Genomic DNA, 27,609 nt, shown 5'->3' on the forward strand with positions numbered 1-27,609 from the left:
AGGACACAGCACGTTTTTCTGCCTCTAATGATTCATAAACAATTTTAACAGGATGAACTCCATCAGGACCTTAATTAGTCCAACACACACACCCACACACACACACCCACACACACACACCCACACACACACATACATACACACACACACACACACACACACACACACACCATATATTTTAGTGGAAAGTGGAGACAGATTGAAGAGGACGTTCACCATCATGTAGCACCACCTGTTGTCACCTGCTTTGTGTAGGTCTGTTATTGCATCACTTGATTGACTAATTGATTAATCAAGTAATTGATGAAGCTCCACCAATTTAAATAATTTTAAATACTGTTTGCTGGTTCATATTTTATCCCAATATGTGTTGAATACTAAACTAAACTAAAGTTGTGTGTGAGTGAAGCTCAGGTGAGTGTCAGCAGGTTGGAGCAGGTGAACGAGGCACAGCTGGAGGTCAATCAGACGGCAGGCGGAGCCAAACTCCAGCTCTACAAAACTACCTGCTGCCCAGGTGAGTGTGTTTCAAACAGAGGAAACAGTGAACACGCTAACACAATGTCGATGAGATCACTCTTCTGTCTGTTCTGTGGCGCTTTAGCAGCAGCAGCTCAGTCTGACTTAAACTGGAGGATTCAGTCTGCGGACCAGAGACCAGATCCACCTGAAGTCCAGGAGCCAGCAGGTAGAACTGATCCACATCACAGGGATCAATACAACAATGATCAGTGGAAACATTGACACCTGAACTCTTTAAAGTTCCTGGTTCAGTGATAAAGATCAAGAGTGACATGCTCATTAATAAGTCAGGTGTTAATATTTGAGTTTAAGCTTTAAACTGAATGTTTGTCTCTTTAGAAACGTTCAGCAGCAGATCAGAGATTATTCACCTGAAGGGACAAGAAAACTTTTTAAATGGTTTCTTCAGCCTCAATTCATGAGTCAGAACCAAAGTCACAAAGAAAAGTTCAGCTTTCTGGCCTTCCATTGGGTTACTTTATACTTCTGCTCCATTACAATTGATAGGTAAAATGTTTTATTTTCTTCAACCTCTCTAAATGAATTATGGTCTGTGACCTGTCTGTCAGATGAACAAACATGGTGTTGCAGTTAAAAAAATATATATTTATTTTATTTTTTAAAATCTTTCCTCACCACTTTTCCTTGACCTTAAATGAAAAACATGAGGTCAAGAAAAGACGTGAAGGAGAACTCATAAGGAAAAGAGAACAAAAGATGATTTAAAAAAAAAAAAAAAACTATTTTCCTAATCACAAAATGAAGCTGACAGGATTGAAATATTGAAATTTCACATGAAAGGAACAAAACAAATCAGACTGATGGATAATGTCACCCTCAGCCGTCCAACAGGAGAAGCAGTCATTCCACCAACCTTTAACATGGAGGTATCCGGAGCCGCCGGCTGAGGAGGAGCCTCACTATCCTCCGGATTTTGAGCTGAAAGCTCCGCCGGCGGCCGCCAGTGTCGGCGCCGTCTGCGGGGAGAGCTCTGTCCGGGTGGAGGCCAACAAAGACCTGCTGGGGATCGGTAAACCTGTCCTGTCTGCGGACGTGACGCTGGGAGGGTGTCCTGCCACAGGAGAGGATCCTGAAACTCAGGTCCTGGTCTTTGAGTCGGAGCTGCACGGATGCGGCAGCCAGCTGCTGGTGAGGACGACACTCTGGGGCGTCCATCTTGTCGCGCCAAAAACATGACGTTTTGTTTAGGTTCAGATGGATCTAATCTTCCAGTAACTGACCTGAGACTCCAAGTTTACAGATTTTTGACACAAAGCATAAATCTCATGTTTGTGTAGGTTGTAAGTGTAACAGTGGTTGGCGAGAGCTCAGCAACTCCTCCGACCTGAACGACCACACGGGTCGTTTGTTCCAACCCTCTGATACGACCCTCAGGAGCGTCGCCGTGGTTACTATAATACCAGTCATGGCTTGGTTAGGTTTAGGAAAAGATCGTGATTTGTCGTTAAGATAAGTACTTCCTCAACATTAGACGATCTTTTGTTGTCATGGTTACAGTAATAACAACGTGGCTCACTTTGGTCACAGATAACAAATGTAAAAAGCTACTTTCACGTGGGAATCGAACAGTGCTCTCCTGGTCTCTCTTTATACTACGTCACCGACACTTTTCCCTTCGTTCTTATCATAATTACTACGACCACTAGGTATCGCCTAGCAACAAAATGGGTCATAATAACCAGACGGTAAAGGTGCTGTGACGCCAAAACCAGGAGCTAAATGAGGCTGGAGGTCGGAAACAATTCTCTCTGGATTCTTGGAGACACTTGACCGTTAGCTGGTTAATTTCCGTGTCCAAAATATGGAGGTTGATTATGTGTCGTCCTGCCTGTTACTTCCTGTCTGTTTTCAGATGTCCGAGGACTCGTTCGTCTACGTCTTCATGCTGATCTACACCCCGAGTCCTCTGGGAGACAGTTCCATCGTCAGGACCAGAGAAGTCTCTGTCCGCATCGAGTGTCACTACTTGAGGTCAGACTCGACCACTCAACCTGTTTTTTTTAGTCTTCAGTCATTTCACTGTCTGCTTTGTTTAAATGTTTCCTGACGTTTTGGCTTCTGCTATTGGGGAAACATTAAAGGTGTTTTGTTTGTTTTTTTATTGTCTCTTTTAGGAAGCACGATGTGAGCAGTGCATTGTTGAAGCCGACCTGGATTCCGTTCAGTGACACCAAAGTTTCAGAGGAGAATCTGGACTTCTCCCTCAGACTCATGACTGGTGGGTGCTTGTTCTGTATTGAACATTAGTGATCCTTGCAATGATTGAGACTAATGCTAAAAGACTTGACTTAAAAAATCAATCAGTCTGTCTCTGTACTAAAGAGCCACAGTGTTTTTCAGTTTGTCTGATGGTAGAAATCCTCTTTGATTACCTCTAAATTAAAGGTTAAATGTCCTGACGAGTGCGTTTCTGTCTCTCAGACGACTGGCAGTTCCCTCGTCCTTCCACCCAGTTCCTGCTGGGAGACATGATGAAGTTTGAAGTGTCGGTCAAACAGTTTCATCACGCCCCTCTCAGGGTGACGGTGGACAGCTGTGTGGCCACCGTGGTCCCAAACATCGACACCGTCCCTCGATACGTCTTCATGGGAAACAACGGGTCAGTTCACTGTGCTGGTGATTTTTAGTTTCAAACTCCTTATGATCCCTTGTGTTGTGTTCAGGCGCCTCTGTCTGACAAGTGTTCTGTGTTGCGTTCAGGTGTCTGTTTGACAGTCAGCTGACGGGCTCCAGCTCTCGTTTCCTGCCTCGGTCTCAGGACGACACGCTGCAGTTCAAGGTGGAGGCGTTCAGGTTCCAGCAGGATGAAAGCGGCGTGGTGCGACTCAAACACTCTGCACTTTGAACTTTCATTATTTCAACATCAAACTTTGATTTAAAGCCTCTTTGTCTCTTCAGATCTACATCACCTGCAGCCTCAGAGCCACAGCAGCTACTGCAGCTGTTGACGTCACCAACAAGGCCTGTTCATTCTCCAACGGGTGAGACGCCACCAACACTTCAGTTCCCATCATCCTCTCTGCTGCAAACACTACAAATACTTCTTTAAATGATTAACTGACATTGTGATTTGGTTCTGAAATAAGACAAAGCAAAGGGAAAGTCTTAAGTGGAAAAGCTTACAAGACAATTAAATTGCAGAGTCAGAAATATTATTTTCCATTTCCATGAAGAGACTTTGCTGAATATGTTTAAAGTTTTTCTAATGAATAATTGACACAAACTCTAAAATTATTAAACAACCATCAGAAAAAAGTTAATAAAAATGTGTTGCTGAGGTGATGGATATAAAAAATCTCCTGATGTGATGAGACACAATCTTAAACAGCTGTACTGGAAGAGGAATAAGAGCTTTTGATTGACAGGTGGATGGAGGTCAGTGGCAGCCATCAGGCCTGTTCCTGCTGCGACACAGACTGTGGGACAGGAAGCCAGAGTCACCTGACCGGGACAGGTAAGTGGGTGTGTGCGTGGCTGGTTGGATCAACATGACATTTTTATAGAAACCTTTTTTGTCTTAATTGTGGAGAGATTTATTTTCGTTAGTTGGATTTTGCACTAATAAAGCTGTTGCATGGTGACTTACGTCAGAGGGTCAGCTAATAGTACAGATGGTTCTCAGACTGTGGCAGCTCTAGTCTACAATATCAATATTATTTATTTAATGTCAGACAAACTTTAGTAAGTGGGATATGAATATAAATAACACTGTGCAGATGTGAAGCCCTGACAGTTGGTAATGTCAACTATCGTCTTGTTTTGTCTTTCCTGTGTATTTAATGTTTTCAGTTAATTCATGTAAGATTTAAAGGGACAGTAATCACTTCTGTCCATCGCCTATAAAAATATTTTAGTAGCCGACCCTCTAATACAGAATGTCATTAAAACAACTGGAGAATAAGTTCAAGCTGAATAGTCTGAACATTTTCTGAGGATCAGATCTAACAGGAAGTTTCTGTGACGACTCTTACTGCCTCCTGTTGTCGCCTAGCTACATACATTTCCTGTGGCTCCATCTTTACATGTGAAGGACACTTGTGGGGAAAAAAATACCAATAAATAACTACAAATTTGAAAGTGACAATTCAGCAGCTTTACTACAAGGTTACATCTGAAGTCACATTCATTCTTCTATAAATACCTGTTTTTGTGTATGAAATGGTGTATGCATGTGTTGTTTTACTTTTTTATTTTACATTAAGATTATTAGTGGATGAATATTAATCAGGGTAATTCTAATTGACTTGAGAGTTTTTCTTTTTAAAAGGCACAAATCAACAGGAACCTGCTGTAAAGCTGTTGGTGTGATTGTGTTTCAGGTTCCCGGTGGGAACAGGAAACGACGGTCGGGCCAATCACGGTGAAGGAGAGACCTCTACAAAAAAAATAAATAACTGAATGAAGAGAATGAGATTAAAGCTCTTGTGTTCTAATGAGAAACTGGTGCATGTGTTTTTGTTATGGTGAAATCTTGAAAGAGTTTCCATGATGTTATTGATGTGGTGTTTAACTTACTGAAGTCATTCAACCCGTTACTGTGTTGATTCTAGAGACTGACCCAACACTTGTTCTCAGATCGCTGTGCAGGGACATCTGCTCTGCACCTCCACCATCGTCCATTTTGCATGATAACACCTGAGTGGACACTGCTGGAGAGGCCGTGTCACCATGCATCATACACATGACTGTTTCCTATATATAACCCTGACCTACACCACCACCCTCCTCCTCCTCCTCCTCGCCATCGAGCCGCCGTGGCCTGAGAGTCGGGAGGCAGCGGCATCCATCACGGGCCGGAGAGGAGCTTCCTGTCAGGCTCATCCGTCTCTGCTCTCCGTCTCTCAGGGGAGGACGGGACGACCTCAAACTGAGAGGTCACAGGGTCAAACTCGACAGTCTTCAAAATAAAAGTCTCTGCAATCGGAGCACAGATATGATTTTATTTTCTTTATTTATCCATTACTTTTACTAAATTTAACACTTAAACATTATCCAAAGAGCCAAGATAACTTTCAGTTTTTTACAAGTCTGGTTTTGGACAAAATAATATGAACTTGACTTTAATTTGATGCCTTTTTGACCTTCAGTATGTAGGTCCATGATCTGGATCAGATTCAGATCCTCAAAGGTAGAAGGTTGACAGGTGAACCACAGGTTTATCAGCTGTTTCTGTATCAAACCAACATCAACACTTCCACATCGTCTTAACTCTGTGGTGTTCAGGTTTCTGGTCTCCTCAGTTTTTCTTTTTGATGGATGAGTCTGTCTGAAGTTCAGGTGAGACTGACACCTGTCAGGAACATCTGCTGTCAGTAGTACACTTGGTCCTGGTCTCTGATAATCCTGATTATTAACTGACTGATAGCTCAGAGCTTTTGACTTGCTCTCTGATTTCCTGTCATCAAACACCCCGCCACAATAAAACACCAGAATCCTCATCGCTTCCACATCATCCTCTGTATCATATCAACCTCAACTCTTCTGTTTAGAAACCTGATCATCCATCAGAAGCAGATCCAGTTTCATCAGTACAAGGACGGACAGACCACAGACAAACAGGCAGAATGTCAAAAGTTTTACTTTTCATATAGAGATATATATATATATATATATATATATATATATACTATGTCAAACCTTGATTCATATAAACCTTCATTCAGATTTTCCTCTCCCTCCTGTTTGAGCTGAGATTAAAACAGTTTGAAAATCAAACAAAAATGAATAGAAGCTGAATATCCACACACACACAGAGCAGTGTGTGCAGCAGCAGCTCCCCCTGCTGTCCCTGAATACAGCATCCTGGGTTTTTGGGGGGCTTTTTGGAAAGAAATTAAATGAGAAGAGCTGGCAGACACATCACATCCTGAAGAACCAGGAACTAAGTTTCCAGTCAAAGAAACATCCTGGAAAATAAAGGAATTAAATCAAATGAAATGTCTTTAAAAACTACCCTGATGGTCACAACAAGCTTCACGTTATCGCTGCTTCTAAAAGTCACATAAATGTTTTCTCTTTTTCTTTATATGTCCTGATACAACACAATTTAAAGTGACAGCTGTTCAACATTAGCACATTTCACCACAGATTTATATTATCTTTATCGATGCTTTTATTCATTTCCACTTCATTTTTGTTTTGTTTTTTGTTGTTTCCATTTCAGCAAATGTCCTTTTATTTCATCCGTGTTTATATATTTATACATTATAGATATAATACATTGTTAATGTAAATTATTGCTGGATATTTGAAGATTTCACAAAAGTAAAAAATAATCTTTTAAAAAGTGATGAAAAAAACTGAACTGGCAGATTTTATTTCCTTCTGCTTTTTCAACTTTTATTGACGTCTTTAAGACAACGTTCAGAATAACTCATGGATGTGAGGACGTGATGACGTGTTGAGGTCACACGCAACAGATTTGTGATGCTTTAAAGTGCATCATTAAATGTTGGAATATATGATTAACACCGGAAGACGAAAAGAGGTAGATAATTGTCACATTTTGTTATGTTATCAAGTTTGATAATAAAATGTTTACAAAGAGTAAATATTTCATACCGATGATTATTCTGACAATTTGTAATTGGCCAGTACAAAGCCTGTCAACATTAATATTCATGGTCACAGAAATGTTTCATTCTTTCATAATCTTTTTGAGGACAGTTTGCTGCAATTCACCATTGTTCTTCTTATAAATATAACTGACAGCAGGTTCCAAAGGTTAGTGATAATAATAATTTTTTCAGAGTTCGGCAACAATAATCAAAATAACTTCCTTCAGTTCTATATATATAATATTAGTAGTTTTTATTTTATTCTCTCTCTGTTAAAAATTTGGATATTCTTACCTCTTTGAGTCTGGGTGTTGCACTGTATATTATAATTTTTTAATTTTTAATTTTAACTATATTTACCATAGAAAGTTAATGGAGTAAGAAGTATAAAATAGCATAAAATAGACTCATCTACTCATAAATAATTAAAAATGTAATTATATTTGGGTAATTGTTTTTAAGTATAGTGCTTGAGCAGGTATTTAGTTACTTTCCACCACTGTCAGTCAATGAAGGTATTAATATCACACCAAAAAGTTTAAATACCAAAGTTGAATTAGGAAAATATAAAAATCCGAGTTTTCTGGTAGCACCCGAACGCACCACCTGGCTCCTCCTACTTCCGGTAAGAAACCGCTATCTGTCAGAAAAAAACCATCCCGATCTGAGGACCGCTACACGGACACGCTCTCCTGGGACCACCGCCGGATAATAGGTGTTTATTTTCGGGGTTCGGAGCCTCCGCGGACTCACGGAGAGAACATGCCCTGCCGGAGGTAACCGACCGCGGGCTGCTGCTGCCTCCTCAGCCGGCTGAAGGACGGGGCAGGACGGACAGACGCAGATGGAGAGGTCGGGCAGGCTGCTGCTGTTGTCGGAGCTCCGCGTCAGAAACACCGCGTACGACGTGAGCCTGACCCGGTCCGTGCTCACCTGGAAGAGACGGACCTCCAGCCCGGTGTACCACCCGTTCAGACCCAGTAAGACCCGAATAATATGTGTGTCTGTCCCGAGTCTGTGTGTCTTTATCCCCTCTTGTCTGTCTGTCCGTCGGCCTTGAACACATCCTGTGTGATAAACAAAGGGCAGAGAGGACACAGATGGGACATGTTGGACTTTTAGAGACAGTGTTTGAAGCTTAGTTTAACATTAACGGAACATAATGAGGTCTGGACTGTGGCAATAAATGAGACATGAGGTGTCCGGTTACCTAAACGCACCATATCCAGTCAGTGACACACAATCTGTGGAGGTCACTCAGAGGCTGCAGGCAGGGGCAGGAACAACAAACCAACCCTCAGGGAGAAGTCTGAGAAAGCCTTGAATCCAGTTCCCTATTTAAAGAAGATATAGTTAATGTTATTTAAAGGTGTTAAATTTAATTTACAATCCCAGATATGAGGCTTCCTTTGTTTTAATTCTCACCCTTTTCTCTGAGAGCATTCATGATTTGAAGGAAGTTACTGATTTTCATGGTTTATCCTGTTTCTGTGGAGAAGTCAGTGGTGGAAAATAACGACATTTACTTCAGTATTTTACTTTGAAGGGATATAATCATTGTTTTTATATTAATCAGGAAACAAATGAGGACCTGTGTGTGAAACTGTGCAGCTCTGTGGAGGTTTCTGGCTCTCAGCGCTCTCACAACCTCATTTCCAGCAGCTGTTCTCAGTGAAAACAAAGCTCTAGTAAACCCCCTGTCCACGGCCTGACAGAGTTAAAGACTTACTGGTGAAGAAAATGGAAAGTTTAGCAGCTAAAATGCACAATGTTTTTCTCTGGAGTCACTAAAACAGAGCTAAAATGAGAGTGAGTATTGGACTTTATCACACAAACATGACTCCAGTGGGATGACGATATCTGCTGTTCTCTATATGTACTTTTAAAAGCTGATTATATGGCAGTGTGTTTTTATTTATTTTTATTTTATTTTAAACTTTATCTTACAAGGCAAGACATAAAGAACAAACTCTTGGTTATATTGACGGCCTGGCAGGTGTCAGAAAACCAGTAAACAAAGAAGAATGACTAATTAATCAAATCAAACAGATACTTTTACGTTTAAGTAAATGTTAATTATCGTTAAAAAATCTAAAATAAGAGAGAAAAATGTTTGTGTTGCGTTCACAGCTTGTTTCTGCCGCCCCCAAGTGGCCAAAAGAAAATCAGCTAATGAAGGTGTAAGAACGAGTTTGAGGTTTTTTACTGGCAGTAGTTTTATTACATTTGCACGTTTTTACTCCACTACTATCAAACGCTTAAATGTCTTGTGGTACAGGAAATACACCGCTCCACCAGTTTATTAGATACGAGTCAAAGATAGGAGTCTAAGGGAAATTAGACTTTCTCTGCAGATCAAATATAGCTACCTGTACAAACACAGAGCTGAGCAACAGGTGTGTGCTGATACGCATTACCACCTGTGTTAACCTAGATAGAAAGAGTGAAAGAGTGTATTATATTTAATTGTAGTGATGGTCGCCACATAATTTGTTCCCACAAATATAATGAAATGGTCCATCCATCTCCAGGTGTGTCCTCAGTCAGACAGGTGAGCGCTGAGCTGTGGCAGGGGAACTGACTATTTGAATATTTAAAGCAGCAGAGGAAGAAGGTTTGAGATCAGACTGAGGCAGCTTCACTGTGACCTGCAGCTCGTCCCAAACTGATCCAGAATCAGACATCGACCCTATTTTACACGAGTTCCATCAAAGATTTACACTCTGTTGAAACGATGGAATTTGAAGCCCTGTGATTGGATGTTTCTTACTGAAATGCACCTTGGCAGTTGTGGTTAACTTCTGTCCTTCCCTTTCACATGCTCAGAGGCTCTGACCTTTGACCTTGTCTTTTTCACTGATGACTCAGCAGGGACAGTTTTCACCTGGCGTTGTTTTGAGGACACGAACCAGACCGTCTCGTCCGAGTCGGTGTTCCAGCTGATCACAGTCCAGCTGTTCGTCATCCGCTTAGCTTTGTGATTCCGTTGCCACGGCGACGTCAGACATTACAGTAGCTGCCGGGTGTGTAAAACCTGAAACGGACAGCAGTGTGTGTTTGTTGTGACTGTGTTTCAGACATGAATCTTTAATATCTGACCTGCTGCTGCTGTAGAAGTACACGGTAACAGTGGTGGAAGAAGTACTCCGATTATTTAATTAAGTAAAACTAGCAAAACAAGTCAAAGTACATAAGTATTAGCAGCGAAATGTATTATGTATTAGAAGTACTTGTTGTGCAAAATAATTAATAATAATAATATTTATAGAGCACCTTTCAAAAACTATAAAGAAAAAAAACAGAATCAATAAAATCAATACATTTAAAAGCAAAGAGAACAGATAACTGATACATAAGATATAATTAAATATTCTATATTGATGCATTTGTGTGTAAACGGCATTTGACTGTTGGAGCTGCTCGAGGTGGAGCCAGTGTTCACCACTTCATTTACAGTTCATTACTTTAGTCCGGTGGTTCCCAACGTTGGGATCGGGCCCCTCCAACGGGTCACAAGATAAATCTGAGGGGTCCCGAGATGATTTATGGGAGAGGAAAGAAGAAAATACAAAGTTCTACTTCACGAATTTGGTTTCTGACTTTTGTTGTGAAAATCTTTTTTGGGCCTAAAACCTTATGAAACGATGACAAGAGGCCACACTTACTGTACATAAGTTTGGAACCATTGGTTTAATCTTTTATGAAAAAAAAGATTAAAAAATTAAAATCTGAAAAGTCGAGTAAAAAGAAGTGGATTGGAAGTTTATAACGGCAGAAAATGGATGTGTAAAAGTACATGTATCTCAAAAATTTTGCAATATTACAAATTAGAGTAAATGTATTTCGTTATTTTCCACCATAGACAGTGAAAAGATATTTAGTATATAAGCCCTAATTAAGCCTTTAACTTAACTTAACCTTCAGCTGCAACCTGATGGTCTGGGGGCTTCACACAGGGGAGGGATGTTATAAAACAGTGACGGTTCACCACAGCTGGTTTCCCCACCTGTTCTAACAGTCTCTTGGTTGCCTGGTAACCGTGTGGTTCTCCCCCTCAGGGTTTTGTGTTCCTTCGTTCCCCCGTCGACCTCACTCAGGTAGGAGACGTTTTCCCAGGCTGCAGTGCGGCGGGTCGCCTGCAGGTTTAGTGATTGTGCTGCTGTTGTTAGAACATGTGTCTGTGTTTTGCTGAACTATGAACTCTGGGTGAGAGCTGCCAGCAGCACCGTCTCCTGTATATAGACATTAACGTTTCTATACAACTGAACTGCCACAGCCAAGAGGTTTTGTTGGAAACGTAATCTGAATCAGAGGCAACTTTTATTTATGAATGAAGCTCTACATTAATTATCAGTGGGGGTAGGAGGTGGTAACAAGGCAGTTCTTTGCAGCAGAGCCTTATAAATAAAACAACAAACAGATATGGGTCCTGATTACGCTAATAGAAAATATAATCCAGTCACAATTACGTTTCCTACAAAACAGATTTTCTGTTACAGTTTGGATTTATAGAAACCTGAGTTTTAGGAGACAGCGTTGCCTCCCAGACTTAACCAACAGTTTTGTTCCAAAATATGAAAATTGTGTCAGTCAATACTCTAAAAACTGGATGTTAAAACCACAAAGAAGAAGCTGGCGTGACTTCTAGATGACTGTCAAACCAACTATCAATACTTTCAGTTCCACAAGTTCGTCTTGATCTGAAGATTCTGAAAAAATCACATTTTGGAATAAAACTCAGTTTTAGTTTTTGTTTCCCTCCTCGCTGCCCCGGGTTCAGGGTTTGCTCTGTAGTTTGGCCGAACAGTTTTAGTAACTGCTCAACTGGTTTGTAGATTAATGTGCTGCTGCTGCTTTCAGTGAAATCCTGTTGGATCAAACCTTCTTTTAAAGGAACAGTTGAACATTTTGAACTCCTACTTCGACCCGCAGACAGCAGCGAGAAAGAGACTGAAACAAATAATCAATTATCAAAATAGTTGTCATTTAATTTCTTGTTGAGTTATTGACTAATGGATTAATAATGTTCTTGTTCCAGCATCTAATTTTCCTTTCCTTAAAATTGTGAGCTGAATATCTTGATGATCATTTATCATTGTTTTCTAATGATTTACAGACTAAACTGTTATTGAGTGGAGAAAATAATTAGCAGATTAATCAAATATGAAAAAAATAATCGTCACTTGCAACATGAATGGAGTTCATGATTTTTGCATTAAATACAACAAAAGAAAATAAATGTTACACTGGTCTTCGCCCCAAATCACAGGAAAAGTTACTGCTCAGGTTTGAACATTTAAAGACGCCATTTTATTGTGTGAGAGATAAAAATCTTCTCTGCTGACACATGAAAAACTGCAGGTTTGTCGTCCACTGTGGTTTTAAATGTGATACTGAGGCAGTTTTTATAAATAAAAATTACAGAATGGTTTCTTCTTGTTGCTAATTTTAAGTAAACTTAACAAGTCAATATAAAGTCTCCACTTAAAAACTAATAGTTATATTTACTTAGTTTTTTCAAGGCAGTAAGTAAGTAAGATCAACTTGTCACATTTTACATATAATGACATGAAATTGTGTTTCTCTGGGCTTTTGTGAGAAAAGTTGTGAGTTTAAACTTTAAAGAATTTAAATGACTTCATGCAAATAATAGCAATATATACAAAGAAGGGGAATACAGTAAAATAAATATCAGGGATATCTTTGCAGAGGCCCGCAAGAAGATGTGATGTAAAAAATAATAAAGAATAAAATAAATAAGAAGATGGTGCACAGGGTTGAGGTGGAGCAGGCAGTTGAAGCTATGTGCAAAAGATACGTACATGCATGTTAAAAAGAACATATAAAGTTCAGTAGCGCAGAGGATCAGATGGTGCAACGACCAAGTAATTTGATTGGACGAGCGTCATCCCATCAGTGCTGATGTAGAGTATAACAGCACTGGGACTTTTAACTACATGTATCACTCCGCTTAACCGTTAATTAGCGTTACACCAACGGTCGTTATCTGTCTTAGATTGTAACAAACTTTGCAAAGATGAAAATATTTCCAAAAATAACATTAGAATTAAATGACGTGTGTTCGTCAGAGGAGGGTGAAGCCTGGATGCTTCAGCGCACACCTGAGATAACGTGCAGACCAAGCTAGTGTGCACCGCGCAGGTCAGGGAACTGTTTATGTGTTGCTTAGCAACAGCCCAGTACCAGTCCAGTTGCAAATAAATGATAAAATAAACAAACAAATCATAATCTGTTGTTGTTTATTTAACTAAGTAGAACTGTTGTGTCTGTGGCGTCTGCTTCAATGTGCAGCATGTGAATGAAGATCTCAGTGTCCTCAACAGACACAAGAATCGTTTAAGTTTAAGAAACATATTTATATTTTAAGCGTCCAGACGATGATGTTTATAAGTCAGTGCAGCCTACGTCTGGCAGGAAACGTCTGTCGGACTGATACCACCGGAGATGGAGCGTGTCAGTAGCTCAGACTCCTCGGTGACTGATGTCGTCGCAGCGTCTCAGTTCGAGTTTCCTCGTCACGTCTCGTGCCTCTCACTTTGGCCTCCGGTGGTTTGTCTCCGTGGAAACAGCAGCAGGATTTCACTCCAGAAAGTTGATCCATGCGTCGGTTTCCCTCCCGCAGCCTCGGGGTCAGCATTATATAACAAGTTCATTCAAACATCTGTGAACATACGGCACAGATGTGAGTCATCTGTTATTAACACCTATCAACATCTTTTTGTTTTTTCATGAGGCTTGTAAGTGATTTTATTTTGGTCACAGTCGACCCTCAAACCTGAAACTGAAAGTGACAGTTTACATGTTGTTGAGAGAGGAACCTGAAATCTGACGTGCAAGAGGCGGCTGTTTGATTATAAAGGTAACAAACTCTGTGTGTGTGTGTGTGTGTGTGTGTGTGTGTGTGTTCAGGTGTGCATCACAGTGTGTCTGTGTCAGAGATCATCTCTGTCAGAGAGGAAGACGAGGAGAACATCAGCAGACGAAGAGACGATGGCAGCTGGAAAAAGATCAAAGAGACTGAAGGAAAGGACTGCAGGCAGGCCTTCACAGGTAAACACACCTGAGAATACAGTAAATACACCTGGAAACACACTGAATGAGGTAACATGAGAAAATATAAATGTGCACTTCCTGTAGTCCTTCACAGTAAAAGCTTTCCATTGAGTCACAGATTAAATGTTTTTATCATTAAAAAATAATATGATCTGAAATTTGTGACATCATGAATCATAGATAATTTTGTGTGTGTGTGTGTGTGTGTGTGTGTGTGTGTGTGTGTGTGTGTGTGTGTGTGTGTGTTTCAGTGTTGTACGTGGAGAGGTGTCGGCAGCACCGCTGGCGGTGTGCTGAGGTCACCTTCACGTGTCCAGAGGGGGCGCTGCGTCAACACTGGGCCAGCAGCATCAGAGAGCAACTCGCCGCTGTCGGTATGACATCACACCAACACACACTGACACTAACACACACTGACTGACGGTGCGTTCACACACATGCTGATATTCATTGTAAATAACAACAGCTGTCCAGTTGCAGCAGAGGAGACCAACCACTTTGTATCTGTTTCTAGGAACTGTCAGTAATGTTGTTGTTGTTGTTGTTGTTGTTGTTGTTGTTTACAGCCAATAGACCCAAACACCTGCTGATCTACATCAACCCGTACGGCGGGAAGCGACAGGGCAAACGCATCTACGAGCAGAAGGTCGCCCCGCTGTTCGCTGCGGCCGGCGTCTCCACGGACGTCATCGGTACGTCCTCCATTACATATATGACTTCCTGTGTCAGGGGTTATACATCTAAACATGTTGTATTTGTGCGTTTGTTGTCGTAGTGACGGAGTACGCCAATCATGCGAGGGATCACCTGAGGACGGAGGCGGAGCTGAAGAAGTATGACGGGTGAGTTTCGTAAATATTAATTCAGGTTTCTCATGCATCCTGGAAAAACCTGGAAAAACCTTTTTAAATAAGTTTTCCTGGAAAATAATTTAAAGAATCTTATCATGTCTCTGCAGCAGCTAAAATTAGAGCCACGTTCAGGGACCAAAGTGCTTCACATAAGATATCAATATACAGATTTGCATTTACACTGATGATTAGTTTTGCTTCACTTGTGTAAGCTCCTGCTAACGTTTCAAGTTTGACCTCTGACCCCGGTTCAGCGTGGTGTGCGTCGGAGGGGACGGCATGTTCAGCGAGATCATCCACGGGCTGATCTGGAGGACGCAGATCGACGGCGCCGTAGATCCAAACTGTCCGGATGAAACGCTGCAGACCTGTTCGCTTCGGATCGGAATCATTCCTGCAGGTCAGAAACACAGATATCACTCCTGCTAGCTCCGCCTCACTTCAGTGTACCAACAACGTGTCGAGGCCGCAGCCGCCTTGAGCAGGTGGTAGAGGTCCTAGAGGATGTGGTAGCGGGGGTTTAAAGGATCTTTGAGGGTCTTTGAAGAGGTTGCAGAGGTCAGTGAGGAGGCTCCTGGGATCCTTGAGTGAAGTTAGGTAGCCTGTAGCATCATATGTGTTGCTGTGGTTACCCACAGTTTAACCCTCTGGAGTCCAGCTTACTTTTGGGTTAATTTTTGACGACTTTTCGACGCAATGATATTTGTCTTACCCAGCATGCACGGTAATTACTTTTCAGCATAAATTCATCTTTAAGTCCTGCTCCTCATTTTGTCAATTTAACAAAGTATAAAACTGGAAAATACAAGAAAGATGTAACAAAACGCCGGTAAAGATTTGATCTTTAGTAATAATCAGTTCAAGGTTGTAAAAAAATGTGTTTTTTATCATTGAAAGTCGATGTATTCTGATGTAAATGATTGAAAATATAAATAATTCAGTTTTTAAAAACATATAAATACTTCTAGTAATAAAACGGTCTCCATGTATTCACAGATAAAGACACTACAGACGTTTGAAACACACTTGATTCTCTGTTCATCTGATTTAAATGCAGATACTGACTGTGGCCTCATTCCGCAGTTTGTTTGCGTCCTTCCTGTTTTCTGTTGTTCTGCCTAAAGCGTTCTATAAATAAACACAGTCGTGAGGGAGACATTAACTCTCTCTGCAGCAGCAGAGGAGAGAGCAGCTCACCTGGTTAATTAATGGCTGCTGTGATTGTTGCAGGTGTGAGTGAGTGTTGTTGTAATGAGAAAGTGGTTGTCAATGACAACATCCAGGGCGCTGTTTTTCAAATGCGGTTCAACAAATTCTGTTATCAGGCTAAAATAATCTCGTCAAATCTTCTCCAGCTAATCTGGTTCTTTGAAAGCAGCTTGAGGATTGATTTTCTGATCCTGAATGAATGGAAAAGTGATTAGAAAGTTGAAACTGATCAGCATTCAGATGATTCATGCACATAATTCTCCATTTTAACTCCTATCGTTTCCTCTGACGGGCAATCTGTTTGTTTCAGGTTCAACAGACTGTATCTGCTTCGCCACTGTGGGCACCAACGACCCCGTGACCTCTGCGCTGCACATCATAGTGGGTCAGTCACATTCAGCACAGGTTATTTAACATGTTATACGTGGGCAAACGTGTGAATAAAGTCTCAAATGATCAGAATTCAGAGGATGATTTTTGTCCTGCAGGGGATGAAATTTAACAGCATTTTATGAACACCTGTTGTTATACCTGCACTCCATGTTGGTGTGTTGATGTGTGTGTTCAGGAGACTCTCAGCCGATGGACGTGTGCTCGGTTCACCACAACAACGCCTTCCTGCGATACTCCGTCTCCCTACTGGGATACGGTTTCTACGGCGACGTGCTAACTGACAGTGAGAGGAAGCGATGGATGGGACCGGCCAGATACGACCTCTCAGGTCAGAGATGTGACATATGTGAAGTGTTGAGAGCGTCACGGGTTTGAGGGGAAACCTGTGATATTAGTTAAAGCATAAAAAAACAACAAGCATGTGAGATTACAAACACGTTTCAGGACAGTGAGGTAGCTGCTATACCTGGACGAACAGATGTGTACTGAGGATCCCATTCATTAAGGTGTGAGCTGGTTTCATCCTGCAGGTCTGAAAATGTTCCTGACTCATCACTATTACGAAGGAACCGTGTCCTACCTGCCGGCCAGGGGCATCATAGGAACGCCGCGAGACGCCGCCAGGTGTCGATCAGGGTGAGAGAGAGAAGAAGTGACTTAAGTGTTTTAAAAATAAAAATAAACATCCTCTGACAATCAATATGTTTGATCTGTACTTTGCCAGCTCATGATTGAAGTCACGACTCGTGCTGATGTCATATTAGTCCAGTTCAGGTTCGCTAACACTGGTTTGCTCCAGTTATGTAACTTGAGTTTAGTTACCACGAAATTCTGTTCAGGTTAATTATCCGTTTAGTTTAGCAGCAAAGCAGTTGGGTTCAAGTTAGCTCGATTTCAGTTTAGCTGCTAAAACATTTAGGTTTGCTAGCAGTTCCATTAAAATAGTTCAGTCACAATATGCTAATGCTTCAGTTTAGCAGTTAAAATAATGTGGTTCAGTTTAGCCGCAAAAACCTGTTTGGTTCCCGGTTAGCTAATGTTTTAGTTTAGCAGCTAAAACTGTGGTTCTGGTAATTTAACAGTTTAATTGAGAAACCAACACAAACACTTCAGTTCTGGTTAGCTACTTGATCTGTATAGCAGCTAAAATAGTTCTGTTAAAGTTTGCTAACAGTTTAGTTTAGCAGTTCAGATGAGGATTTGACTCAGGTGTGCAACGGCTGCATTTAGCAGCTATAACAGTTTGGTTTTTCGTTGCTCTCCAGCTGTGTGGTTTGTCAGCACAACGGGAAACTGCTAACCGAGAGATCTGAGAAGTACGAGATGGATGAAACATCAGACAGAGGTGAGTTCAACAGATCCCTCAACTCCACTGTCTTTGAGTTGGTGATAAATACTGGACGTGGAGAGAAACTGCTGCATCACATCTTGTTGCAATTTAAAATATATTTATACTGTATTTGGAAATAATTTCCAGGGAAATGATTTTTATTTAGTAAGTTGTGTGATCAAATAAAGATGGATTTCTTGTCTCTCGTTGCTCACCTACTGAATGTGCTTATCAGTGTACACCTGACGGGTCAAATCTTTGTTTTTGGGGGGGTTTGTTCCAGAGAGTGACGGCGAGTGGAGGACGATCCGAGGGAAGTTCCTGGCTATAAACGCTGCCAGTATGAGTTGTGCTTGTCCTCGCAGTCCCAAAGGCCTCTCACCTGCCGCTCACCTGGCCGACGGCACCACCGACCTCATCCTGGTCCGAAAATGTTCCCGCTTCGATTTCCTCAGACACCTGCTCCGACACACCAGCAAAGACGACCAGGTACGACTCAGAGCACGACAATCAATCAGTCAGGGCGGCAACAAATTATTATTTTCATTGGTGATAATCTACCGATTATTTCTTCAACTAATCAGTTACTGGTTTTGTCCATAAACTGTCAGAATGTAATCAAACATGCCTGTTATACTTTTCATTTCTCGTTTTATCAGATAACAGTTGAAACCCAAAGATATTCTCATTGATTGATGCCTGATTTCTGCATGAACAGTGATTAAAAGAGTTAATCAACTATGAAAACACTAATTAATTAATCAACTAATCACTGCAGCTGTACAGTCAGGATTCTAGTTTATGCTCTCTCCACATAATGGAGTTATGTTTCTTTGATCGATCCAAATCCCAACACCTGGTATAGTCTCACCTGTTTCCTCAGGACCTCGCTCACTGTCTCCTTCCCTCCTTTCACACACAGTTCGACCTGACCTTTGTTGAGGTCCACCGGGTGCGGCGTTTCCGCTTCACGCCGCGTCACTGCCAGAGCGACTCTGACCTGGAGCTGGACCTGCTGGGGAACGCGAGCAAACGCCAGATCTTCAGCCAGATCTGCCGAGACCACCCGGCTTGCGGCTGCGCCCCCGCCTACAGCTGCTGGAACTGCGACGGCGAGATCCTGACCCACACCGCCATCGATGTCAGGTACCGCGACCCTCCGGGATTTTCTTACTTTGCCATTTTCAAATATTTTAACCCACTGTGGATCTTCCTCTTACAAAGACACTCTCTTCTCTGTTTTCCCTCCAGAGTGCACTGCCAGCTGATCAAGCTGTTTGCGAGAGGGATCGAAGAACCGGCGGTGTTCGAGGATCTCGCCAACCCCTGTGCAATATAGACCCGCGTCCCCATTATTCCCTGTCCGACACTGGAGCCGCTGCCTACGACAGGACAGGACACTCGACATCGTTTTACTTCCTGGGTTTAAAAGTTTCTTTAAATCACCATGAACAGCTTTAAATGTATTTAAGAAACAATCACAAATCTATAGACGCGAAAAAAGATTCACCCTCAGATTTTGGATTTGTTGTGAGTGAGTGACGCTGGGGGTGTTTTGGTGTGAACAGCTGATGGTCGCTCGGTGTCTGGCACCTGATTTGTTTTAATATCGAAGTCCAATCCTGAAACTGAGACCTGCTCTCAATCACAGTGATTTTTTTTCTCCGTATGACTTGATGATCTTGACGTAACAAATGTTGCATGTAGCAGTGATGTAACGTGTGGGGGGGGGAAAGGTCAAAGCAACATGGACTCATTGCATGGCTGTGTTGGTGTTTTGACTAGAACTCATATTGTGGCAGTTTGGACTCTGATCTGTCCGGACTCAGACTCGTCTCGGCCTGGTAGCTGTCTGGACTCGGACTTGTCTGAGTGTTGTGGGGTTTTTAATTCGGGCTTGTAATGAGACAGACTTGTTTTGGTCTCATATGTGTCTGGACTCTTGAGTCTTGTGGGTGTTTTGACCTGGATTTGTTCTGACTCGGACTCGTCTGGATCTTGTGAATGTTGACGCTGAGACTTGTAACGAGTGTGTGTCCTGACTCAGTCCGGTCGTGGTGTAACGGGTGTTTGGACTTGTTTCTGTCTCGGCCACGAGTCTGACCTGTTACAGTCTTCTGTCTTGACCAGGCTGCTGTCAGTCAGATGTAAAGTGGTATCAACTGCATTTATTCAGCATATAAGTAGATTAGAAACTACTACATAAATCTTAGCTTGTTGCACTTTTTAAATAGTTTTAATTATTTTAAATATTAAAAAAAAAAAATGGAATTATCTGTTACATGTTTTAAGGATGCCAGACACCCTCCAGTCATTCCCAGGGTCAGTCATGTGATCACGAGGGGTTCATGTAGAAGGTAAATCTCTTGCACATGGTCAGTACTTGGAAAGGAAACTTAATGCTGACAGGTGATTTATTTTCAACCGCTGAATTTTCCTGTAACAGTCACCGTCTTTGTTCTTCAGCTGTCTGAGTGTTTCTGTTACGTTCTGCTTCTCAAACACATCCATTAGTGCTGTCTCCGTGTTCTCATCGTTCCTCAGGAAGACCTGAGCTTCAATCGTAGCTATGAATTTGTATTTTTACTTATACTAATTCCCAGCAATTTAGAAGGAAAAAAAAAGAAAAATCTCAAATTTTAATTTTAGTCAAGAAAAAGTTGTGTCAGTCAAGCTGGTCGTGGCTGAATAAGCCGAACAGCAAACACATGAATGTTTTTAATCCTCCATTTCTCCTCGATATGCAATTGAACTCAGTCGGCGTAAAGGAAATGGTCTTAAGAGTTACTGCTTTAACACTTAAACTGTGCAGATATTCTGTCTTCAAAATGAGCTGTAGCTTCAGTTTACTCTCAGTGTAATGTGATGATCCGTCCAGTTAATTTTGTCTCATAAAACCTCGAGATAATCATCTGAACCTTCCACAAATCAAGGATAACAATTCAACAGGCACTAACATGTTTCAGCAAACAAATGGCTTCAGAACTTTATTTTTTTTTTCTACCTTTCAAAGTTCAAAAATATGTATTTGGATGGTTGTTACGTACCTCACAACGAGATACACTACACGGCCAAAAGTATGTGGACAGCGAGGCAAGGCAAGTTTATTTACATAGCACCATTCAGAGGCAATTCAAAGTGCTTTACAATGAAATAGAGCATTAATAAAGCATTTGAATAAACAAAAATATTTGAAGATGTCACGCGATTTTAAAAGAAGTGCTGCAGTGATAAAAGACATTAAAAACAAGAAAATGCACATGTTAGGGATTTATTGGTAAGCTGCAACAAATAGTAATACTTTAAGCCCTGATTCAAATGAGCGAACAATTTCAGCAGATCTCAGAGGAAATATTTCACATTGTACAAGTAGATCAGAAATGTGTTTAGACCCAAGACCATTTAGTGTAGTGGGATTTTAAAATCTATCCTTTGACACAAAAGCTTAGGAATTAATCAGCTGCCATAACAACCTCCACTCTTCTGGTGTCACGTCCCATTCAGCCACAAAACGCATCAGTGAGATCCAACCACAAAACCAAGGGAACAAACACTGTTGAAAACTAAAGTTAGAAAAACACTTTTGTCTAGAATATAATTGTGTGCTGTAGCTTTAAGATTTCCATTCACTAATAATAAGGCCCACAAGCCAGGATAAATACGCACAGACCACAAGAACACTAAAGCAGCGGTTGCCAACCTTGAGGTCTTGTTGGATAAGTTTATGTTGCAATAATTCTAACAGAATAATCTGCTCAGTCAATAGAAATATTCAACCTGTGTGAAGGGTCACAAGTTGACAAAGCCAAAAAAGGTTGGGAACCACTGTAATTAACAATATGAACACAGCTATCCACATACTTTTGGCCACATAGTTCACATTTATTTTCTGCTTGTTGCTTGTTAGAAATTAAGATTGTTTCACTTATATAGATGTAAAAAAGAAAAAAATAGAGTTATGAATTTTATTATATTAGTGGAAGGTTCATGGTATTGATTTTGGGTAGTTCTCTGTAAAGTCCAGTGTTGATATTCACTGAAGTCTTTCTCATGTTTTAAACACTAGTTTTTAAATGTTCTGACTGGAAACCTCGGCGTGTTGTAGCCTGATGTCAACTCACTGTGCTGCCGCTGCTCATTGTGTCCATGATGATATTCTACTTTTAGATTCATGTTCTCCTAGTTTTTCCATTTTCTTTACCCAATCACATTCACAGTGAAGTTACATTTTCTTCAGGATATCATTTGCAAACATTGCAGCTTCCAGGAGACACGATGGTTTCCATATTCTGGACCCAGAGACAAATCAGACAGGAAATAGACTATCAGCACTGGACTGTCAGGCTGTAGATGCTGTTTGTTTGTTTGTTTGTTTTCTTTCTTTGTTTGTTTGTTGACAAGCAGTTCTGTTTCCTCCCTGCTGACGTCGAGCTGGACTCAAACTGACGGAGGAGGGAACCAGTAGCAGCTCACGGTGCTCCAAACCACCGATCAATCACCTTTCAGCTTTCTCCTGATTTTAATCTGACCAAATACCAGCCGGGGTTTCACGATGTAGCTGTTTATCTGTGATGTTGTAGCTCAGTCTGCAGGTCTTCACGAGTCCAACACGTTGGACCCACTCCAAGCAGACCCATGGAAAACATACACTAATTTTTAAGGAAAAACCGATCTGATCCAAAAGGAACTTGAGGACAGACAGAACTGGTCTGAAATAGACCTGAAGATATTTAGACCGGATTCAAAATGTGGTGGATCTGACCAGAAGGAAACAGAGTGAGCACCAGCAGTGGCAGCAGCACGATCTTCCGCTAACAGGAATACAATAATACAGCAGGACTCTCACAAACCTGGTTAGCCTTAGGTCTTAGAGCCTTGGTTAGAAGTTACCGAGTGGATCTGTGAAGACCTTTAGCTCAGCTTCCTGTCTCATGTTGATTTATGTCTTAATATTATGTATGGATGCACAATCAGAGTCTGGATGTTTGCTGTAAAAACCCAAACAACAAACCAAATGTGTGTACACAGAGGTCGACTGATGGCAGATGACTGAAGTGGATTTTTAATTAGGAGAGGATATAAAATTATTTACATGTAGCCTGGCTGAAATCATTAATTAAACATCTTTGTGCTTTAGTACTATCATAGATTTACTGTCCAATTTAGCATCAAACCAGACACTGGTAAATTAATTTGCATGTTTTTTGTGAAATAGTCGGTGCTGTAAGCTTGGAGAAGTAGTAAATACTTGGCTAGTTACTGTAGCTGGTGAGCTAACGCTAACATGCGCTTTAGCCGGGAACGTGCTGGGCCTGGTCAGCTGTAATAGTCCATCTAGCTAGCTGCTAACAGGTAGTAGCCAAACTATTTTAATTGTCTACTAGCTAAAATTCATCTTTGCGTCTTAATGAAAAAGGCAGTACCAGATGCTAGGTGATGTTTCACAAGGCTAGTCAGTGAACTGCTGTATGTGGCTAGCTTACAGCTAACTCCCTGTTAGCATCTTTGCCTCAGGATTGTGAATTATTTAATTCAATAAAACATATTCAAAAAGAGGAGGACAACATTTTTAGGTTAGCAAGCTAGTTAGCTATGTTGTTAACAGAACAATAAATTCACAGTTTATTCGACATATTTGTTTTATAACAACAGAGGACGTTAAATAGTAAGCTTTATTTACCAACAGCTACTGTCCTGGGTATTATAAAAGTTAAAGAACTACACAAGCATCAAAAACCACCAGTTAACAGCTAGCACGCTATGTGTATTGCTAACCAGACAATAACTTAACACAGCCATTGAAGGGAACCTATAATTAGTGTCATGGCCTGCAAAATGTTAAGACAAGTTGAACGCAGTCTATGCAAAGGTTTCCTATAAATTCAGTTCACTAGTGAATCGATTGTAGAGAAAACATCAAAATGTACTGATTTAATAATGAAATATTGATGATAAATGCTGACATGACTGGGACCTTTTTTAAGAGAGTTAAATATATGAAAACATAGATTATGGATTTACAGATGTCACCAAATCATGAGAACGTCTCTAGTGTTGTGTGTTGTTTTGCTAACAACATGTTATTTTTAGTACTGATTAATCTTTAAATTTATTTTTTCTGATTGTCTGATCAAGAGAACTCAAACGTCACCTTTCATCCTCAGAGTCCAAGGTGTTTCTTTAACCTCTTTCTTGACTTTTTACTGAGGAAATGAATGAGTGAATGAATGAATGAATGTAGCATTAGTTGCTCCCAATGTAAAGCCTCTCCTGTAGACATGCAACATTTTTATTTTCAACACTGTAGTTTAACCTGACACTGAAAATTGCTTTTGATTTAATCAGTCGACCTCTAGCTGTATTCTGAGCTGTATCTGATCTTTACCTTCTGCTGTAGCTGTTTCATTATCAGGAATTAAAAACATATTCAACCCTTCTTCCGTGTTAATAATAATTTCATTGTTGATGTCAGACGATAACTGGTGAGAGGATGATCTGTAATTGTAAGCACTGTTGCTAATAAGCTAATTAAGCTAGCTAACTTAGCTCGCTAGAAATTTCAATTCCCTTTACATTTTGAACCAGTGCACCACTGAGGTAAAATATCAACTTTGACTGTTTTAGTTTATATTTACTTCATTTGCTGTAAAGTTCCAAGTCTTTCCAAGTAATTAACACACAAAACCTCAGGCAAGGTCGAATTATTCCATCACAGAAGTACTGTCTGGCTGCAACCAACAATTATTTACTTATCAATACATCTGTCAATTCCTTTCTTGGAATAACTGATCGATTTTTCAGTCAATAAAAAATGGAAGGAAAGGAGACGCCTGTTAAAAAAAAAAAAAAAAAAGAGAGACCTATAGGTCGTTTTTGCAGCAGGTAAAAAAAACCCATAATTACGTTTTGTTGCTAGGCGACATCTATTGGTCATCGTAATTATGACAGGAGCAAAGGGAGAAGTACAGTGATGCAGTATAAAAAGACAAGAATATGATGCAGTAGATTAGAGTTCGATTCCCATGTGAAACCAGCAGTTTGTGTTGTTTTCTATTATCCATGAGCATCAAACAAAGTTAACCACGTTGGTATTATTGTAACCATGACAACAAGGTCACATAATGTTGAGGAAGTACTTATTTTAACCCAATTCACAATCTGGCAATCTGAATCTAAACCTAACCAAGCCATCGTAACCATGGCTACGATCGGCACGCCGTTCTCCGTACAGTCAACCAAGGTTCACATGGAACCTGTATGGCTGTTTATGTTGGAGGACTTGTTTTGTTTGTTTGTTTGTTTTGTTTAGGGTTTTTTTTTTTTTGCATTTTTAGTTTAAAAAAAAAAAAAGCTTAAATCATAAATTGATTTTCAAAATTATTACCTAAAGGCCCAACACGATTTAATCGGGTTAGAGTTCAGACTGACTTAGATTTAGTTAGTCTTGTGTCACTTGCACTCTGGCACTATAATAAAGTCCAGCCCTGAAAAGCCTCACCCACACAGCTTCAGGTATGAGGAGCAACAATATTCAATAAATGAAACTGAAAGTTAGACAGAGCACCAGCAGAGCAGCAGACGGGTCTGACTGATTCTCTCTGAAGAAAAACTGAACTTGAGGTTTCTCAACTTTTCTTTCATCGACACAGTCTCTGCCAAACACTGGTGAGTACAGCTAAGTTAAGGCTCTTTTTATTACATTTACTGCCAGTTTCCCTGTTTTCCCTTGAAAAGCAATTGAAGCAGTGTCAATGTTGAATGAGGAAATGTGTGGAAAAAGGTGCATGGCACATATTTGAAAAAGCTCACAGATACACACCCAAAACTTTCATAAGATAGTGTAGGAATTATAATATTGTTTATTTGAATATTAAGGTCATGGTTCTTATTTTTCACATTTTTTGCCGTCTTTGACCTAAAGATTGTGAAAACAGATGAGCTGCTGACTGAAAAGATGAAGCATAGAAATATACGTCATTATGTAAATTAAAAATGTCATTATAAAAGAATACAAAACTTGAGGGTTTGTTTACAGGTGATATAGCCAAACATTGATTTCCAAATAATATAGAATTAAAGTAGCTCCTTATTCACAATGTTGTCAGTCAGTCCTTCCTCATCTGGCCCATACTTCCAGTATACGCCTGGTTCTGTGGCCCATATACAGCATGATTGTTAGATGTTACTTCCACATCTGGACCAATTCAGGTGCACAAACAGAAAATCTTCCAGCTGTCAGTCAATACCAGAGGATAACAGCCAGAATCTGTCCAGATGTGGAGGTAAAGGGGCCAGATGTGGGCCGTGAACCCATCATGCACATGTTGGACCAGAAATCTGAGATTATGTTTCAGTGCAATGTATCTGCATCATAGGGTAATCATAGTTTTAATTTTAAACAAATAATGAAAGGTTATTTAAATGCAGTTTTGTCTTCTCACACTTAATCTTTGTTTTAACTGTGTAGATCATGTCTACTGCCAGCTGTCTGCTGACTGAGGATCACTTTCTGTGCTCCATCTGTCTGGATGTGTTCATTGATCCAGTCACCTTACCATGTGGACACAACTTCTGTAAGAAATGCATCACTGAAAACTGGAATATTAATATCAGTTGCAAGTGTCCCAACTGTGTCAAGGTTTTCTCCCCGAGACCTGAGCTGCGGGTCAATACTTTGATCTCTGAGGTGGTCGTACAGTTCAGACCGTCAGCTCAACAGAAAACCAACCGCAGCAACAGCAGGAGCAGATCCCAGCCAAACATTCGCTGTCATGTCTGCACAGACATCGAACAGAAGGCCCTGGTGTTCGGCGGCCTGGTGTTCGGCGGCCTGGTGTTCAGCCTGGTGTGTGCCTGCATTCTGCAGGTGGGTTTTGAACAATTAAGACACAACTTTGGGGTTGAACTTCAGCAGATGATCCAGAAGAATCAACTGAAGCTTAATTTGATCAAACACTCGGTGGAGCTCAGTAACGAAGTTGCAGATGGAGAAATAGCAGACGCTGTTGAGGTCTTCACCGCTCTGAAGGAGTCTATTGAGAGAAGCGAGGCCAAACTAATCCAGACGATCGAGGAGAAGAGAAGAGCAACAGAGACACAGGCTGAAAGCTTCATCGAAGTGCTGGAAGAAGAAATCTCTGAGTTGAAGCAGAGGAAGATGGAGGTGGAGCTGCTCTCTATGGCTCAACTGAAGGAGACACTCGGTAAAGAGATGAAGAAGCTGCTGGACGAAGCAGAGCTAATGAGGGTCTAGCACAGTGGTTCTTAACCTTGTTGGAGGTACCGAACCCCACCAGTTTCATATGCGCATTCACCGAACCCCTCTTTAGTGAAAAATAAAATATGATTTTTTTCAAATTCAAGACATAGATATGTTTTTTACTGGTACACAAAATGAGCCGTGCATGAACATCACCTTGTTCAAAGAACAAAACCAACACAATGCATAAACTCACAACAAATTATATACCTGCAAATCAGTGTGACTTCTGCTGTTGCCTTTGAGAGACCAGTTCGACATAGTTAGTATGGATAAAATATTAAAGAAATCACACGACGTACTACAACGACAGTCACACGTTGACTACTGAGCGCGCACTAAATTCCCCGCAACGCTGATTGGCCAAGCAGTGTAGCATGATCATCTGCAGCC

General features: G+C 40.8%; 3 protein-coding genes across 4 annotated transcripts; all 3 read left to right on the top strand.

Annotated features, from left to right (window-relative positions):
* Positions 1-542: 542 nt before the first annotated feature.
* On the top strand, positions 543-4,983 carry LOC111665086 (zona pellucida sperm-binding protein 3-like). The gene is made up of 9 exons (XM_023419964.2): positions 543-688; positions 1,364-1,671; positions 2,396-2,514; positions 2,658-2,761; positions 2,965-3,142; positions 3,244-3,361; positions 3,442-3,524; positions 3,909-3,997; positions 4,863-4,983. The coding sequence occupies exons 1-9, from the start codon at positions 562-564 to the stop codon at positions 4,931-4,933; spliced, it is 1,197 nt and encodes a 398-aa protein (XP_023275732.1). The 5' UTR covers positions 543-561; the 3' UTR covers positions 4,934-4,983.
* A 2,770-nt stretch (positions 4,984-7,753) lies between these two features.
* LOC111665078 (ceramide kinase-like) lies at positions 7,754-24,393 on the top strand. 2 transcript variants are annotated; one of them, XM_087177607.1, is made up of 14 exons: positions 7,754-8,080; positions 11,159-11,197; positions 14,031-14,171; positions 14,426-14,548; positions 14,741-14,866; positions 14,950-15,016; positions 15,280-15,425; positions 16,545-16,619; positions 16,803-16,955; positions 17,158-17,263; positions 17,893-17,972; positions 18,241-18,446; positions 18,880-19,103; positions 19,209-24,393. In XM_087177607.1, exons 1-14 carry the CDS (start codon positions 7,945-7,947, stop codon positions 19,294-19,296), a joined length of 1,710 nt encoding a protein of 569 aa, XP_087033733.1. In that variant the 5' UTR covers positions 7,754-7,944; the 3' UTR covers positions 19,297-24,393. The 2 variants fall into 2 exon arrangements, with proteins under 2 accessions (XP_087033733.1, XP_023275721.1); XM_023419953.2 differs by lacking the exon at positions 11,159-11,197.
* A 1,122-nt stretch (positions 24,394-25,515) lies between these two features.
* LOC111665088 (uncharacterized) lies at positions 25,516-27,314 on the top strand. The gene is made up of 2 exons (XM_087177614.1): positions 25,516-25,622; positions 26,425-27,314. Exon 2 carries the CDS (start codon positions 26,428-26,430, stop codon positions 27,208-27,210), a length of 783 nt encoding a protein of 260 aa, XP_087033740.1. The 5' UTR covers positions 25,516-25,622; positions 26,425-26,427; the 3' UTR covers positions 27,211-27,314.
* Positions 27,315-27,609: the final 295 nt, after the last annotated feature.

Source organism: Seriola lalandi, unplaced genomic scaffold (assembly GCF_002814215.2).
Source record: "Seriola lalandi dorsalis isolate HSWRI2012SDOR001 ecotype SW California unplaced genomic scaffold, Sedor1 jcf7180002054614, whole genome shotgun sequence".
NCBI lineage: Eukaryota > Metazoa > Chordata > Actinopteri > Carangiformes > Carangidae > Seriola > Seriola lalandi.